This window comes from Acomys minous (genome assembly GCF_964271855.1).
Source record: "Acomys minous genome assembly, chromosome: 5".
Taxonomy (NCBI): domain Eukaryota; kingdom Metazoa; phylum Chordata; class Mammalia; order Rodentia; family Muridae; genus Acomys; species Acomys minous.
In genome coordinates this window covers 98,412,050-98,427,128 of record NC_140494.1, presented here as the reverse complement: position 1 = coordinate 98,427,128, position 15,079 = coordinate 98,412,050, and the positions used below count along the sequence as shown (strand labels likewise).

At 41.7% G+C, this 15,079-nt stretch overlaps 1 protein-coding gene across 11 annotated transcripts in view; it reads right to left on the bottom strand.

Moving 5' to 3' along the window:
- Positions 1 to 3,121: 3,121 nt before the first annotated feature.
- MSANTD2 (Myb/SANT DNA binding domain containing 2) overlaps positions 3,122 to 15,079 on the bottom strand; it is a 37,512-nt gene continuing 25,554 nt past the window's right edge. For 2 of the 11 annotated variants that reach the window (XR_014779411.1, XM_084782619.1), the window contains one exon: positions 9,924 to 13,884. Coding sequence is in view for 8 of the 11 variants with exons in the window: in XM_084782619.1 (XP_084638745.1) it covers positions 13,828 to 13,884 (57 nt within the window). In the remaining 3 variants the exon portion in view is untranslated. Of the gene's footprint in view, positions 4,625 to 8,436; positions 8,498 to 9,821; positions 13,885 to 15,079 lie in introns of those variants that run through there. The other 9 variants (XM_084782617.1, XM_084782618.1, XM_084782613.1 and 6 more) reach the window with 9 other exon arrangements.

Here is a 15,079-nt window from a genome sequence, read left to right as displayed (position 1 = left end):
TTGTGCCTCCATGGGTGTCTGCATCACGTGCATCTAGTGCCTGTAGAGGCCAGAAGAGGGTGTTGTCTCCCTGGAACTCGGGTTTTGAGCTGCTATTTGAGTGTTTGGAACCAAACAGACCCCAGTGCTCTGAAACAACACCCTCAACCACTGAGTCATCTCTCCGGCCCTATAAGCACATCTTGAAAACACTTTTGTTTCTGGACCAGGCAGGACAAAGCCTTGGTTCTAGTCCAGTGACACTCAAGCATCTGATGACAAAGGTGTGCCTGTCCCTGCCCAGATGCTGCGTCCCCAAAGCGCTTAACTCCGGCACAGCAAAGCCACAAGGATCTGAGCTGAGTGACTGTCTCCATGTGACACAGCATTCTCAGGCTTTTACCCCCAAAGAATTGCCTTGCCTCCTATTCCAACCACTTCTGACCCTGAGGAAGTTAAGATGTGAGGAAACGCAGCTCTTTTGCACGAGTTCTGGCTCAGACGCTTTTGAAGGTAGCTATGTCTCTGTTATGGTGTAAAACTCCATGTTCGCACATACCTGTGATAAGAACTGCTTACCTAAACATTTGACTGGGCAAGCTAAGTTCATAATTTCATAGGCTTCTCTCAAACACACTTCGTCTCAAAGAATTTATAATTTGGGCTGGAGAGATGTCTCAGCAGTTAAAAGAGTACTTGCTGGTCTTGCAGAGGACAAAAGTTGGATTCCCAGCATCCACATGGTGGTTTACAACCATCACATAACTCTAGTACTAGGGAATCTGATGCTTTCTTCTGACCACCGAGCACACATGTGCTACACATATATATTCAAGCTAAACACTCATACATGTAAAATAAAATTGTTTTGTCTTGTTTTTTGAGACAGGATTTCTCTGCTAACAGAGCCTTGGCTGTCCTGGGCTTGCTTTGTAGACCAGGCTGGCCTCGAACTCACAGCGATCTGCCTCCTTCTGCCTCCAGAGTGCTGGGCCACCGATGCCCAGCTGTAAAATAAATTTTAATTAAAAAAAAAAAAAAAGACATGCGGGCTCACAGGGACTGAACCACTAACCAAAGAGCGTGTGTGGGCTGGACCTAGGCCCCCTACACATATGTAGCAGATGTGCAGCCTGTTCTTCATGTGGGTCTCCTAACATGGAGTGGGGCCTGTCTCTGACTCAGGTGCCTGCATTTGAATCCCTTTCTCACAGCCGGGTTTCCTTGTCTGGCCTCAGTAAGAGAGGATGCTTAGTCCTGCTGTGACTTGGCCGTGGTGGGTTAGTATCCATGAAAGACCTCCCCTTCTCTGAGGAGAAGGGGAAAAGAGAAGGAGGGCGGCGGATATGGGTAGGGTGGGGAGGAGGGAAGAGAGCGAGCTTCGATCAGGCTGTAAATTGGTTAAATAAATAAGAACTAGAGTGTAGACTCACAAGAATCTCCTAAGACCCCGACATACAAACTTCATGCAATGAGCATTTATGCTCTCCCCGAAGTGGCACCTATTTTTAGCAGCTTACATCCGAAAAAAAGGTAACGCCTTGTATCTCAGAATCAAATAACACAAACTATCCCAGTTGTTAAAAAGTCTAGATCACAAGCCAGGTGTGGTGGTTCACACCTATAATCCTAGCCTGGTCTACTAAGCGAGTCCAGGATACCCAAGACTATATAGAGAAACCCTGCCTTGAAAAACAAGCTGGGCGTGGTGGCGTAAGCCTTTAATCCTACCACTCGGGAGGCAGAGGCAGGCGGATCACTGTGAGTTTGAGGCCAGCCTGGTCTACAAAGTGAGTCCAGGACAGCCAGGGCTACACATAGAAATCCTGTCTTTACAAACAAGCAAAAAAAATGAACGAAAAAAAAAAAGAAGAAAGAAAGAAAGAAAAGAAAAACAAACAAACAAACAAACAAAACCCTTGGCTGGGCTGTGGTGGCACACACCTTTAATCCTAGTACTTGGGAGGCAAAGGCAGGTGGAGCTCCGTGAGTTCAAGACCAACCTGGACTACAGAGAGCATTCCAGAGAGCTGTCATACTGAGAAACCTTGTCTCAAAAAACCAAAAACAAAAACCCTCTAGATCACTAGAAAAAGATATAAGCATCAAATAACCAAGTGGTATCAGAATAAGGGGAGAAATCACTGATTTGACATCATTTTGTGGGTTGTGGGAAAGAATATTTCACGATATGTAATTTTATTTTATTTTTAGTTCAAGATGGGGTTTTTCTGTGTAGCCCTGGCTGTCCTGGAGCTTGCTCTGTAGACCAGGCTGCCCTCAAAGCCGGAGATCTTCCTCTGTCTCCCAAGTGCTTGGGACTAAAGGACCACCACTATATCTGGCTTGTGATTTTATTTTCAACAGTATAGAAAACCAGGACTTAAAGAGTTCTCATCTGGATTTGCTGCCCATTTAAAGCAGAACATCTGATTGGCGCTGAGGAACCACTAAAGATAAATAACCCAAACTAGCAAGTCCCTGCCACCAGACCAAAGTGACCCTTGACTACTAGAGAGTATCCTTAGCTACGTGTACTGAGTTAAAAGTGGAGCCACGGCAATCTCAGAAAAGGCATATGCACGAGTCATTACCTAATGGACTGATACCTTCCATTTCCTTCTCTCATGGATCACACCTCAAAATCATTAGTACTGCATTTCTATTGGATCTTCATTTTCTTTTTTTAGACACAGAAAGATGGCAACAAGTTTGTCCTTTCACTACTTAGGTGACTTACCCCAATTACTAAGAAAAAGATGAGGAGGCAAAGTGCCTTACAAATTTAAACTTCTAAAGTCAGATGGAATATCATTATTTTCTAGTAAAACACAGTGTGATTTCTAATGACTTCTGGAACTCTGACAAGAAATGGCTATGGTCATTGTTAATACATAGAGAAAATAGAGTGGTTTTTTGTTATTGTTGTTGTTGTTGTTTGGGGGGGTACAGTCTGGTTATTCTTTTTCTTCTTTTCTTTCCAGTACTGGGGTTAGAACCCAGGGTCTTGTGGTTTCCAGATAAGCACTACTGCTGGGCCACACCCCAGCCTTGGCTTGTTCATTCTCACAGCAAAGCCAAGCATACTCCCCACAACCAATGTAGTCACACTCTGCTATAAAAAGCTCAACTCACACACCCAAGAAGTCAGGAATTCCTTTAATTTTTTTTCCTTTTTTAAGTTTAAATGGCAACACAACCATAAAAGTCAGTACATCACATAAACAAAAGTCTTTGCAGGCAACACTGATTGGAAATAGCAAAACACTTGGTTCGGTGAAAAATGAAACTCTAAATTATATACAATAGTAGCTAAAGGTAATATTGAAAAACAGCCTTATTTACTGTGACTCAAGATTTACTTGTCATTATCTATTGCTTATTTATTCAAGGTTGTAAATAATACTTATAGAGATGTGTAAAAATGAAACATTGTGAAAAAAATACAATTTTCAATTTCATATGAAACTCAAAGTATAAGTTTTGTCCAATATGGAATGTAACTACATTTGTTTATACCAAGGCTCTAAACTCCACTTAAAAAATGATGTTTTCTTTTTTTAAAAAAGAACTGACCCACCATGCAAGACCTGCTTGCTCAAAATGAGCATTTCAGGTGAGGTCTGCTTTTTCTGCCCAGAGTCTATGATGGTTTCTTAGAGGTTGTATTGGTCTCATCGTGGAAAGAGCTCCCATGAAGAGTCCGACGGCAGCATCTGGAGGTGGGGTAGTCTGGGTAATGGGAGGAAGGGAGAAGACTGCACAAGCCCAAATCCTTATGAAGGATGACACTCAGTTGTTAAATTTTAAGGGGTATCCAATGGCTTTTTCCAGGCACTCAACTAATGAGCCGGCAGACAGAAAATCCCTCTCAACTTCTACGAATTTGATATAGATGGATTTGGGGGATACTCCAGGATCCACAATACAGTTCTGAGACAAAAACCCATTAATACCAACCCAATCTTTACTGAAGGTTTTGGTATTTGCTTGGAAGTGTAAAAATAAGCACTGTTGAAGAGTCCTGACTTCAGCGATACCGAGGTAGCAGTAGGTGATCCGGGGCGGTTCTACCTCCACCTGTAAAGGGGCTTGTGCTGAGAGGGTTTCCATGTCAACCCGGCCCTCTTTTCCTGGGTCCAGGGCATGGCGCTCCACATCTGGAGAGAGAGGCCTCTCAATACATTCTTCATAGCCAATGGCATAAAGGCCTGGGCTTTTAGGAATCCCTCCTGGCAATAAATACTGAACAACATTCCCACCGGTTGGCTTGGAGTGGGCGATGGGTATCCAGTCAACCTCCATGTGCAGCTCCAGGCACCTAGCCTCACTAATGGTGATCTCTAAGAATTTGTAGTAAACATTTTTCCAGTTCATTTTTTGCACTCGGGTCATAATGATCCGCCCCTCGGGCTTCTCAGAGTTGAAGTACTCCCGGAGACGCTTGCCAAGGGGCACCTGTGAGCTGATCTCCGCATAGTGGTAACGGATATCTTCTTTCCAGCGGGTGTTATAGCCAATTCCAAAAATGGCCAATTTATTGGAAAGATGGAGCCTTGAAAAGTCTGTCCAGCTCTGAAACAATTCCCATTTCAACTGCACTGACTCCAAAATCTGTACAATATTCTGCATTGTGTCTCGCTTCCTAGAAAGAGAAATCAACAGTCAAATTCTTCAGGTGCCTTGAGCAGCAATGTCTAACAGAATTTCCTATGATAATGGAAATGTTCAATACCTAGACTGCCCACTATGGGAGCCACTAGAACGTAAAATACAGCCAATAAGAGTGAATTGTTTACACAGAGAGACCCTATCTTGAAAAACCAAAAAAAAAAAAAAGTGTGAATTGTTACACTTAAATACCCACACCTCAAAGGCTTCCACACTGGATGGTCACTACAGTAAATATAAGAAATAACCCATAAAATTCCTAGAACTAAAAACAAATTGCTTTTTACAATCTTGTATCAATTTTAATAAATATAAATACACATACTCTTAATATTTCAGAAACCATGGTCTGTGAATTTAGAAAGTGCATGCATGTGCCGTGCTGTTTGTGTGGCGGTCAGAAGAAAACTGGATTCGACTCTCTCCTCCTGTGTCCCTACACATTCTGAGGACTGAACTCGGGCTTTCAGCTTTGAACAAGTACTTTACCCACTAAGCCATGTCACTGACCCAAACCAGGACCATGCTTTTTTGTTTGTTTGTTTGTTTGTTTGTTTTTAAAGATTTATTTATTTATTTATTATGTATACAATGTTCTGCCTACATGTATGTGTGCCTGCCCACCAGAAGAGGGCACCACATCTCATTATAGGTGATTATGAGCCATCATATGGTTGCTGGGAATGGAACTCCAGACCTCTGGAAGAGCAGCCAGTGCTCGTAATCTCTAAACCATCTCTCCAGCTTCTTTATTTATTTTTCAAGATAGGGTTTTTCTGTGTAGCCCTGGCTGTCCTGGAACTCACTCTGTAGATCAGGCTGGCCTTGAACTCAAGATATCCTCCTGTCTCTGCTTGCTGAGTGCTGGGATTAAAGGTGTGCACCATGGCATCCAGCGGAGCGTGAACTTTTTAAAAGTGGCTATCACAGCCTTTGTAGTGGTCTTCAGACCAAAGTGCCAAAAAGCCAAGGATACTTTAACAAAGCACCAGTGCTGCCTCAAATGACACCTTAATTTTTAACATGACATGTATGAGAGTCAGTAATTTTTTTACACATGTGGTGGAAGAAAATAAGTGGTTATGACTAAGGGTCTGCAACAAGAGTAATTAGCTATCTCCAGCGAAATGAGTTAATATGAATGCATTACTACTCTCAGCTTTAAGTTAACACATTAAAGGTGAAATGACAGAAACGCTTCAATTATAACTTACATAATTAGCAGATTAAGATAGAACATGCTATGTACTGACTGACACTTTATGTAATTTACATAGATGCAAGTATAAATGGTTTCTCACTGGGAATGGAGGTATACACCTTTAATTCCAGCACTCAGGAGGCTAAGGCACTTGGATCTCTGTGAGTTCAAGGCCAGCCTGATCTACGTGGTGCGTTCCAGGACAACCCAGGCTATGTAGAGACCCTGCCCCCCTCCCCCAAAACAAAAACCAAGTTATTTCTCAAATATGGCCAATAAGACTGGCTTATTAGATATTAACTTGGAAATCAAGTTGTTACATAAAAAAAAAATCAGTTGTAAGTTTAACCTAGAAAAGTGCTTACACCACACTCACAAGCAAGAAAAGTAAATTTACTAAGAGTACTTTTTTGTTATTACTGTTTATGTGTAGGGAAGAAGGAAGAGGGAGAGGGAGAGAGGAGGGAGGGAGAGAGGGAGAGGGAAGATCAAGATATTTATATTTTGTTCAACACTTCACACTCTGAGCACTACTTACACACTGCAAGGAATTTCAGAAGCCCTAGACTTGAGAAGTAAATGGCCTACTGGAAGCTCTTCAGGACCTATCACTCCTTAGTTGAGCTGGCACCCACAGAAAGAGCAGCAGAGAACAGCGCATACAGGAGTCCTGCTGTCCTCAGCACGAGGGTGTTTCAGAAGCTTGGAGCAATTTGGCACCATAGTTATTTGAGTGGTTGCTGAGAACTGCCCACTTCCTGGCTTCGAATGCCAAAAGAGTTCCAGAATTTAAAGCTAGTGACAACTCTGTGATTTATGTATCCATACCTGGTTACATCAAATGACCATCCCCTGCAGTGGCTATTTGGGAGACATGGGGCATTTTAGTTACAAATCCAGAGGCTTCTTTTGGAGAAATAGAAATTTAAAAGTATGGACTTAGAATAATTCACTTTAAGAATCATTTGCCAGGGCTAGTGAGATGGCTCAGAAGGTAAAGCCCTTGTGCTGTCAGCCAGATGACCTGAGTTCAACCCTCGGGACTCATGTAAAGGGGAAAGGAGCGATCCCACTCCACACAGCTGCCCTCTGACCTCCGAAAACGCACTGTCGCCAGCATGCGTGCACGTACAGTAACAATTCAATATTTTTTTTTTCAAGACAGGCTTCTCTGTGTATCCTTGGCTGTCCTGGACTCACTTTGTAGACCAGGCTGGTCTCAAACTCACTTCAATCCGCCTGCCCCTGCCTCCCAAGTGCTGGGAATAAAGGCGTGCACCACTATCACCAGGCTAACAATTAAACATTTAAACTACCAGTTTTTTCTCTTTTCTACTTTGATATTACAATCTTAAAAGGACAGCATGGCTTTAGGTTCACTGATTTGGGTTTAAAACCTGCTTTTGAAGAGCAGGATAATGAGTAGAGATTTGGGGGAGACTTTCATGTTCCTGAATGCTCATTCCCCCTTCCCCAGACATAGGATCAATCAGACATCACTGGGGATTCTGATTCTAAAAACATACTGCAAAAAAAAAAAAAAAAAAAGATGTGGGGCGCTGAAGAGATGGATAGGCAATTAAGGGCAGTGGGGTTCAATTCCCAGCACCCACATGCCAGCTCACAACTGTCTGTAACTCTAGCGCCAAAGCTTTTGACACCTCAACACAGGCATGCATGTGGCCAAAACATCAATGAACATAAAATTAAATAAATTATATATATTTTAAAAAGATATGTACATTTGCAGTAGTAGACTGCTGACCTGCTGACTTGCCTAGTCTGTGCAGTTATTAGCCATCTGCAGCTTGTCTTTCTCTCTATCAAATTTCATCTGGAATGCAACACACAAGGCGTGGCTGCTCTGAATGCAACACACAGGGCGTGGCTGCTCTGAATGCAACACACAAGGTGTGGCTGCTCTGAATTCAACACACAAGGCATGGCTGCTCTAAATGCAACGAGGAAAAATGAGTAGTGCTCTTCATTTAGCCTCAAACTTTATTTTTTATTCTTTTTAATAGTTTTGATAAGGAACTCATTTAAGTCCATTAAACAGATCCATAAATGTAACAGATGGTATTAAACTCTTAGGAGGAAAAACAACAGGTGGGCCAGTGAGAAGTCCTTCCTCTGGGAGCTGAGCTGTTTTCTACATGCATAAGTAGGTCAACTAAGAGGTTCCTTTCCAATGGCCAAACTATAATATTATAAAGATTGATTTAAATGCCCCGTGGCCCTCCTACCATTTCACCCAGCCCCATGTAAACTCGGGTCCTTATGGCTCATGTTGTCTCCGAGTAAGCATCCAGAAGTGCACACCCACACAGGGAAACACATATTTTCACATTACACTTGTCTCCTCTTCCTGGATCTAAAATTCAGCAGTTCAGGTCCCCAGTGGTAGAGTTAAGAGTGGGCAGAAATGCTTCCAAGGTGTACAGCTGGAGTGCCTCCATCATGCCTAGGTACCCATGACCCTCCCAAGGTGTACAGCTGGAGTGCCTCCATCACGCCCAGGTACCTACGACCCTCCCAGGTCGCTAAGCTCGACACACTGGGGCAACAATGAAGCATCTACTTACTGTGCCTCTTCAGAAGACTCCTGTTTTATTTTTAATGTTCTCTTTGAAACTGGCATTTCATCTGAAAAACAAAGAATTTTGAAGGGAATTATATTTTCCTAAGTGGTGGCATACATTTATATGGATAAATAGCTCTATTTATCGCCCCTTCTGTACTTTTAAATTCTGATGTCTAACACTGTCCAGTACCGGATTTAAGAATATAACTTTATATAATGAGATGCGAACATTTATATGCAAGATCAGAACCAGACTCCCCAAGCATAAAATTCTTCAAGGTCACCAGTGGATTTCAAGCGAGGAGCTTAAAGCTTAATTTCATTGCAAACATGATTTTAAAAGAACAAGAATGGAAATGATTCTGCTCTATTCAGGCTTTCTGTGTAGGTTTTGCAGGATAAGTAATTACTCCCAAATAGGAGGATCAGCATATTGTACATGTTATTTTTTTCTCAAGGTCTGGGTGACAGCAAACAGGGTTATACTATGCTGCCATCATCCAGCCCTTATTGTTCAACTCTTTTTTTTTTTTTTTTTTTACATATGGCTAATAATCTTAACATTTTGAGAGCCTCTTCCTTTTCCCTTCCAATATTTAGAAGAAATTAAAACAACAATAATAGAAAACTGCAGTAACAAGGCTCTCTGTTACACAAAGAAACCCTGTCTCAAAAAACCAAAACAAAAAGGAAAGAATGATTCACCCCTTTTCTTTATTTCTCTGTTATCAGACAGGATTTCTGAAAAATTTTTTTCCTTAAGCAAGGGAATCAAATTTATACCTGCACCTTCTCAGGAGTCACCTGAGCACCTCACTAGGGGGAAAGGTATTTACTCCTAACACTCATTACACAACTTGCTGCTGACATTTACACAGGCTATAGCTAAAAATACTTCCAAAATAAGAAATTCAAAACTGGGCTGGAGAGATGGCTAAGAGGTTAAGAGTACCAACTGTTCTTCCAAAGGACCCCGGTTCAATTCCCAGCAACCACATGATGGCTCACAACCACCTATAATGCGATCGAACGTCCTCTTCTGGCATGCAGACAGAGCACTGTATACATAATAAATAAGTAAACCTTTTTTTTTTTTTAAAGTAAATTGGCCAAAAGAGCAGGGGTATTTTGTGTTAAATAAATAAGGTTCTGTCAGTGAACCTCCCTGTATGACTCAGGTTAGGAAACTTAGCAGTACCCAAGTCATCAAGTAGCCATCAAGCATTAGTTGGCAGTTTAATGCTATTCCAAGGATGCCCATGTTGACTCAAATAGTTTGGCAATATGCCTTGTGCTGACAGCACTAGAAGCCACCACAGATGGTAAATACCAGACACACACACACAAACACACACACACACACACCACACACACTGGTTTTCTTACCCAATTCCTGATCTGTTGGATAGCCATGGAGATCCTGACTGTGGTTTCCCCAGTCCTCCTGTGAATAGTCCTCCATAGTGCTGCCATCTGACTCCAGCTCCTGGTACAAGCCACTACTGTTAATAAGTACAGGCTGGCAGGGCTGAGCATCCCATCCTCCCTGACCAAACACCTGTTCCAACTGTTCAAATGTGTAACTGCTCTTTCTTTTCCCAACACCATGTTCTTTCACCCGACTGTAACACCTGCGAAGGGTCTAAGACACAAAGTCTTTTGTTATTCCTTTAAAGCTGTACTTCCTCCTCCAGATACGGACCACAGATATTAATTACTATCAGACAGACACAGACAGACAAACATAGACACATTGTTACAGGAATGCTAGATTTCAAATTCATTATTATATTAGAAAAATACTAATTTAACATTTACTCAAACATGTTATAACTCAAACAATTATTTTGCAATTGTCAATTAAAACAACAAGAAACATTACAACATTATTGCATGTACCCCATACACATATTTTATGCCCCCTCCCCCATTTAAAAAGGGTAAGGGGGAGGAAAAAAAGAAATACCAGCCAGCCAATAGGATGCACACCTGCCACAGGAGAGAGAGCTGCTATGGTGCCCAGAATTTGAAAACGTGAGGGAAGGAGGACAGAAAGAAGAGTTTCCCCAAGTGAAAAACATCTTCCTTACTCTTGGTTAAGGAGAACAGGGGAAAACAGTTGCCTAGGCAAAGTAGCTAACAGAACAGATAACTCACAGTGTCTTTATTCCTTCCTAACTCACCCTGTCAAGGTAAAAACTTCTACAATTTAAACAGAAAACAAACCAATAACGTCATAAGGCCCTAGTCTCAGACACAACGACCAAGAAGAAGTGCATTAATACCAACATTTTACTAATTTACCAACTCAAACTGCCAGCTAAACACACCAAAAAGGCCAACAGCCTCTCTTGGGGAGGGTGAGGAAGGGAGGCATCTCACTTCTTTCTCTGTCACTTGGTACACAGTAAATAAATACCATTATGTAAGCTCCCAGACAAAACCTAGATGACCTCTTTGCCTTGTTCAACCCTCTCATTTTTAGGGTCTTTATTTCTACTACCTATTTCAGACTACCCCAGTTCCCTGAATTTAATGATATACTTCATGCTATCTTACCTAATAAACCAAAAGATATATCAAGGACTTAGTCTCAGCTCTACTTTGTCTCTGCCTTCCTTTCTTCCTTCAAATTGCTCTTCTACTTTACAGAATTTTTTTTTGCTCAGAATTTTGTTGAGAAACAAAACCCCCTTTTCCCTAGTGGCTCCTAAATATTAACTAACTGTTAAGATTAGTTTATCTCTAACCTAATGTATAAGCATTATCAAGACTATAGGACTCTCCTAGGGCTGGAGAGGAGAGATGGGCTCAGAGGTTAAGAGCCCTGCTGGTCTTCCAAAGGTCCTGAGTTCAATTCCCAGCAACCACACGGTGGCTCACAACCATCTATAATGAGATCTGGTGCCCTCTTCTGGACTGCAGGCACACATGCGGGCAGAATACTGTACAAATAGTAAATAAATAAATCTTTAAAACAAAAAACAAAACAAAACAAACAAACAAACAAAAAATACTCTCCTAAAGGGGAGATTACCTCCATAAGCCTAATATATGACCTATTCTCACTAAACTAAAACACGTCTGGAACTTTATGGCTTTCCATGAAGGGCAGGATCTTTAAATCATAGCTGATAATCCATAAGACTTTTCCTCAAAGACTTTAAAAATCTGCCCCCTGAGGCCAGAAATCCAAATAAGGCAAAATAATAAAAACATGAGACAAAATCGTCTCCTTCAGACACAGTCACCCACCCTGCAGCCTTAGACCCCCAAACAAGCATCTGCCCATTTTCCCTTTTATATCTCTCCCACCACCTCAAGATCCTTACAGAAAACTGAGGCTTCTCATAAACCCTTTAAAAATCATCTTGAGTTTCTTTTTGTAACAGAATTGTGACTCCGTAAGACAAAACTTTCTAAAACAATTCAGAAATGTAAACTTGGAAAATGTGTGTCATGGTCAAATCTCCCAACAGAAGAGACAAGCACAGCAGCAAATCTCATTTGACTTCGCACAGCACCCCTTTCCCAGCACCCTCTGCCCTCCTCAGAGATCGGAATTTGAGTTGCAAACAGCCCCTGACAATTTATTTTTATCTTACAATGTCTGGTTTCTGCCTCCAAGAACACCCCCAAGCACTCCTGACTCTTCCAAGAACTGTAAATAGAGTCCCAACCCTGTCCATTCCCCTCCTAGGACCATAAATGGAGATGGGAACCGTACCCTTCTCACTGCTTACTGGCTGCCTACAGCACAGCAAATCCACTCTGATGTCACTAAGGGTTACCCCAGAAGCCAAGGAGAAAAGAAGGGTCCCACACTTACGAGGAAGTGACAAAGGCCCAAACAAATCTACCAATTTCTCCCTATTTTGCAAACACTTGTTCTCTGAATCAAAAATAAATTCACCAATTTTTGATAATATACATGGGAAGAAACCAAGAGAAAGGACATTTTTCAAAGCCACCAAATTGAGCTTATAATTTTCTTTGGTTATGTAGTTGTGAATACTGGAATCAGTGATTTCTGACAGCTACACACACCTGTCACTTGTAGGACACCTGTAACACATGTTTACAATTAGCACAATGTGCTGATATCTGCCAGGTTTTTGGTAATGTCTAAAACCATAATAACCTGATGTACTGAAATGACATTAAAAAGATTTCAAATCAACTTTCTCTGCTTTAAGATATAAGTACTTATAAGCAGTTAACTCATAGGTCTAATAAATACCACAAATTCAAGCACAGTCTGTTTAAACAGGGCACATCCACTACGATGGTGGCGGGAGGAGGGAACTCAAACATCGGCTTCACTGCTACCCTTAGACCCACTAGGAGCGCTTAGACATAGATAAAAAGGACATTTGGAGACCTTCCAATTCTTACCACCCACAGAAAAGATTACACAATACATTAGCCTCTAAATGCTTAATCAAAGCATATAATTAAAAGACTGGGCAGCTCTATCAACAATCCTAAATAAACCAACTAAAAATCTTCTCTAAACCAGAAATCATGATGCTCCAGAGTCCAGAAAAAATGAGACTGCAGCTCCCATTTGAGTCAGCTACCAAATCCAACAAGATACACCATTTAGCTTTCATGGTGAACCACATTCTACTTAACAATAAAAAATCTTGCTTCACTTCTTTCATTTACCTCGCTCATCTCTAATTGGAAGAAAACTTTAAAACTACTAAAGGCTATGCTATTAAAAAATAACAGTTAACTTCCTTACTGTGAGAATCTCTCTGGTAAGTTGACAGTACGGTGTCCGCTCCTCCCTGGAGGAGGGGCTGTAAGACTACTATCCACCCAGACAGAGGTAGTGAGGAGTTAAGGAAATCTAAACAGAGCTAAGCAAGCTAACAACTGCAAGGGGCCAAAACAGAGTCGTTCCAAGTATCTGATCAGAAATGCCAGGTAAATGCTTATTCAACCCACCATACCAAATGCTTGGGTTTCAGGGCTACAAACAGAAAAGAACCAGACAAAAGGCTTGAGGGATGTTCCATTCCCGAAGCAGGTGAAGGCGGGGCAGGGAATTGGCTGACAGCTGAAAATTTACAGGACAGAGTCAAAGTCTTGCCAAAGCTTAAGATTAAAGTAAAAGAAAATCAGAGAATAAAAAGATGACATTCATTGTGGATGAATGTACAGGGGGTCTATGGGGAGAAGGGCAGGTAAACAAAGGCAGGAGTTTTAGATGGGCAGGACTGAGGGTTGGACGGCAGCAATGCAGAGAAAGACCCAGGGTTACAGCACACGTAACATTAAATACAGGGCACAATGCAGCTATCTTGCCAAAGTAAGTAAATCCAGTATTGGGTTGTATAGGCAGAGGAATCACATGTAAGCTATGAAGGTGGCTCTTCCTCTCTATTCAGCACCGGTGAGGCCACAGCTGGAGCACAGCATTCAGTTCTGGGCATCGAACCAGCTACAAGAGAGGGAAATTGTAGAGTTCAGAAAAGGGCAAATAAAATAATGAAAGGCTTGGAAAATAAGATCTATAAGCAGGCTCAGTGGTTTCAAAGCCCTTCCTGGCATTATTAAGTAATCTAAGGGTGAAATTTAGGTTTTCACTTCAGTGTCCTCTTAGAAAGTGGGAAGAACTAGTTCTCCCCTGCTTTGGGAAAACATGAGGCAAACTAAACAGCTCATATAGGCACAGGCCAAAAAACTGCTACTGGCAATTTACCCCCTTCATCTAGTACAACGGTCACCATGACAAAACCACTGCTCTAAGAGAACTGGAGTGGAACACAGCATACAATGAGGAGGAGCAGAAGTAAGTCATAACAGCTCTATAAACATGCTGCTTAGAAACACTGCTTCACTGGTCTAAGATGTCAGATGAAAATATAAGTGAACCCGGAGGGAGGACAGCTCACTTACAATAGTAGGAAGCAATGTTATAAGAAAAAACAAACAGTAACACAGCTTTTCAAATGTAGTTGTCAAACTGGCCATACTGCGCATGCCCTGCAGTTACCGTACCCAGCAGCAAACTGAATGTGATAAACCCAAAACTCCTCTCAATGAGTAAGTAAGACAAATCTTCAAAAATCACATATTCCAAAAGAAATGAAGAAATTTACAGGAAGTAAATCTCCAGTAACTAATTTTCTTATAAATGTGTCAAAATAAGACTTCAAGCAGGGCATGGCAGTTCAGTTCCATAATCCCAGACACAAGGCAGGACTGCTGCAAGTTCAAGGCGGCTGGCTGTGCAGCGAGACCTTGTCTCTGATAAACAACCCTACCAAACAAATGTACGTTGGACTAAGATAAATGAGTAGTCTCTGTAAAATAGATCTTTCCCCTTTAAACTCCTACTACAATTATTACTAGTGGCTCTTAACTGAGCCAACAAAACACTACATGTAAGTAAAAACTAAAAAGGTCCTAGGACACACCTCAGTGGAATGTTTGCCTAGTATGTACAAGGTCCTGGGTTCAATCTTAAGCAATCCACATACACAGACACACACATGCACACACACACAGGCTAGGGATGTAGGTCAGACAGACACAGACACACACACATGCACACACACACACACAAACACACACTTGCGCCAGTGATGTAGCTCAGACACACACACACACACACACACACACACACACACACA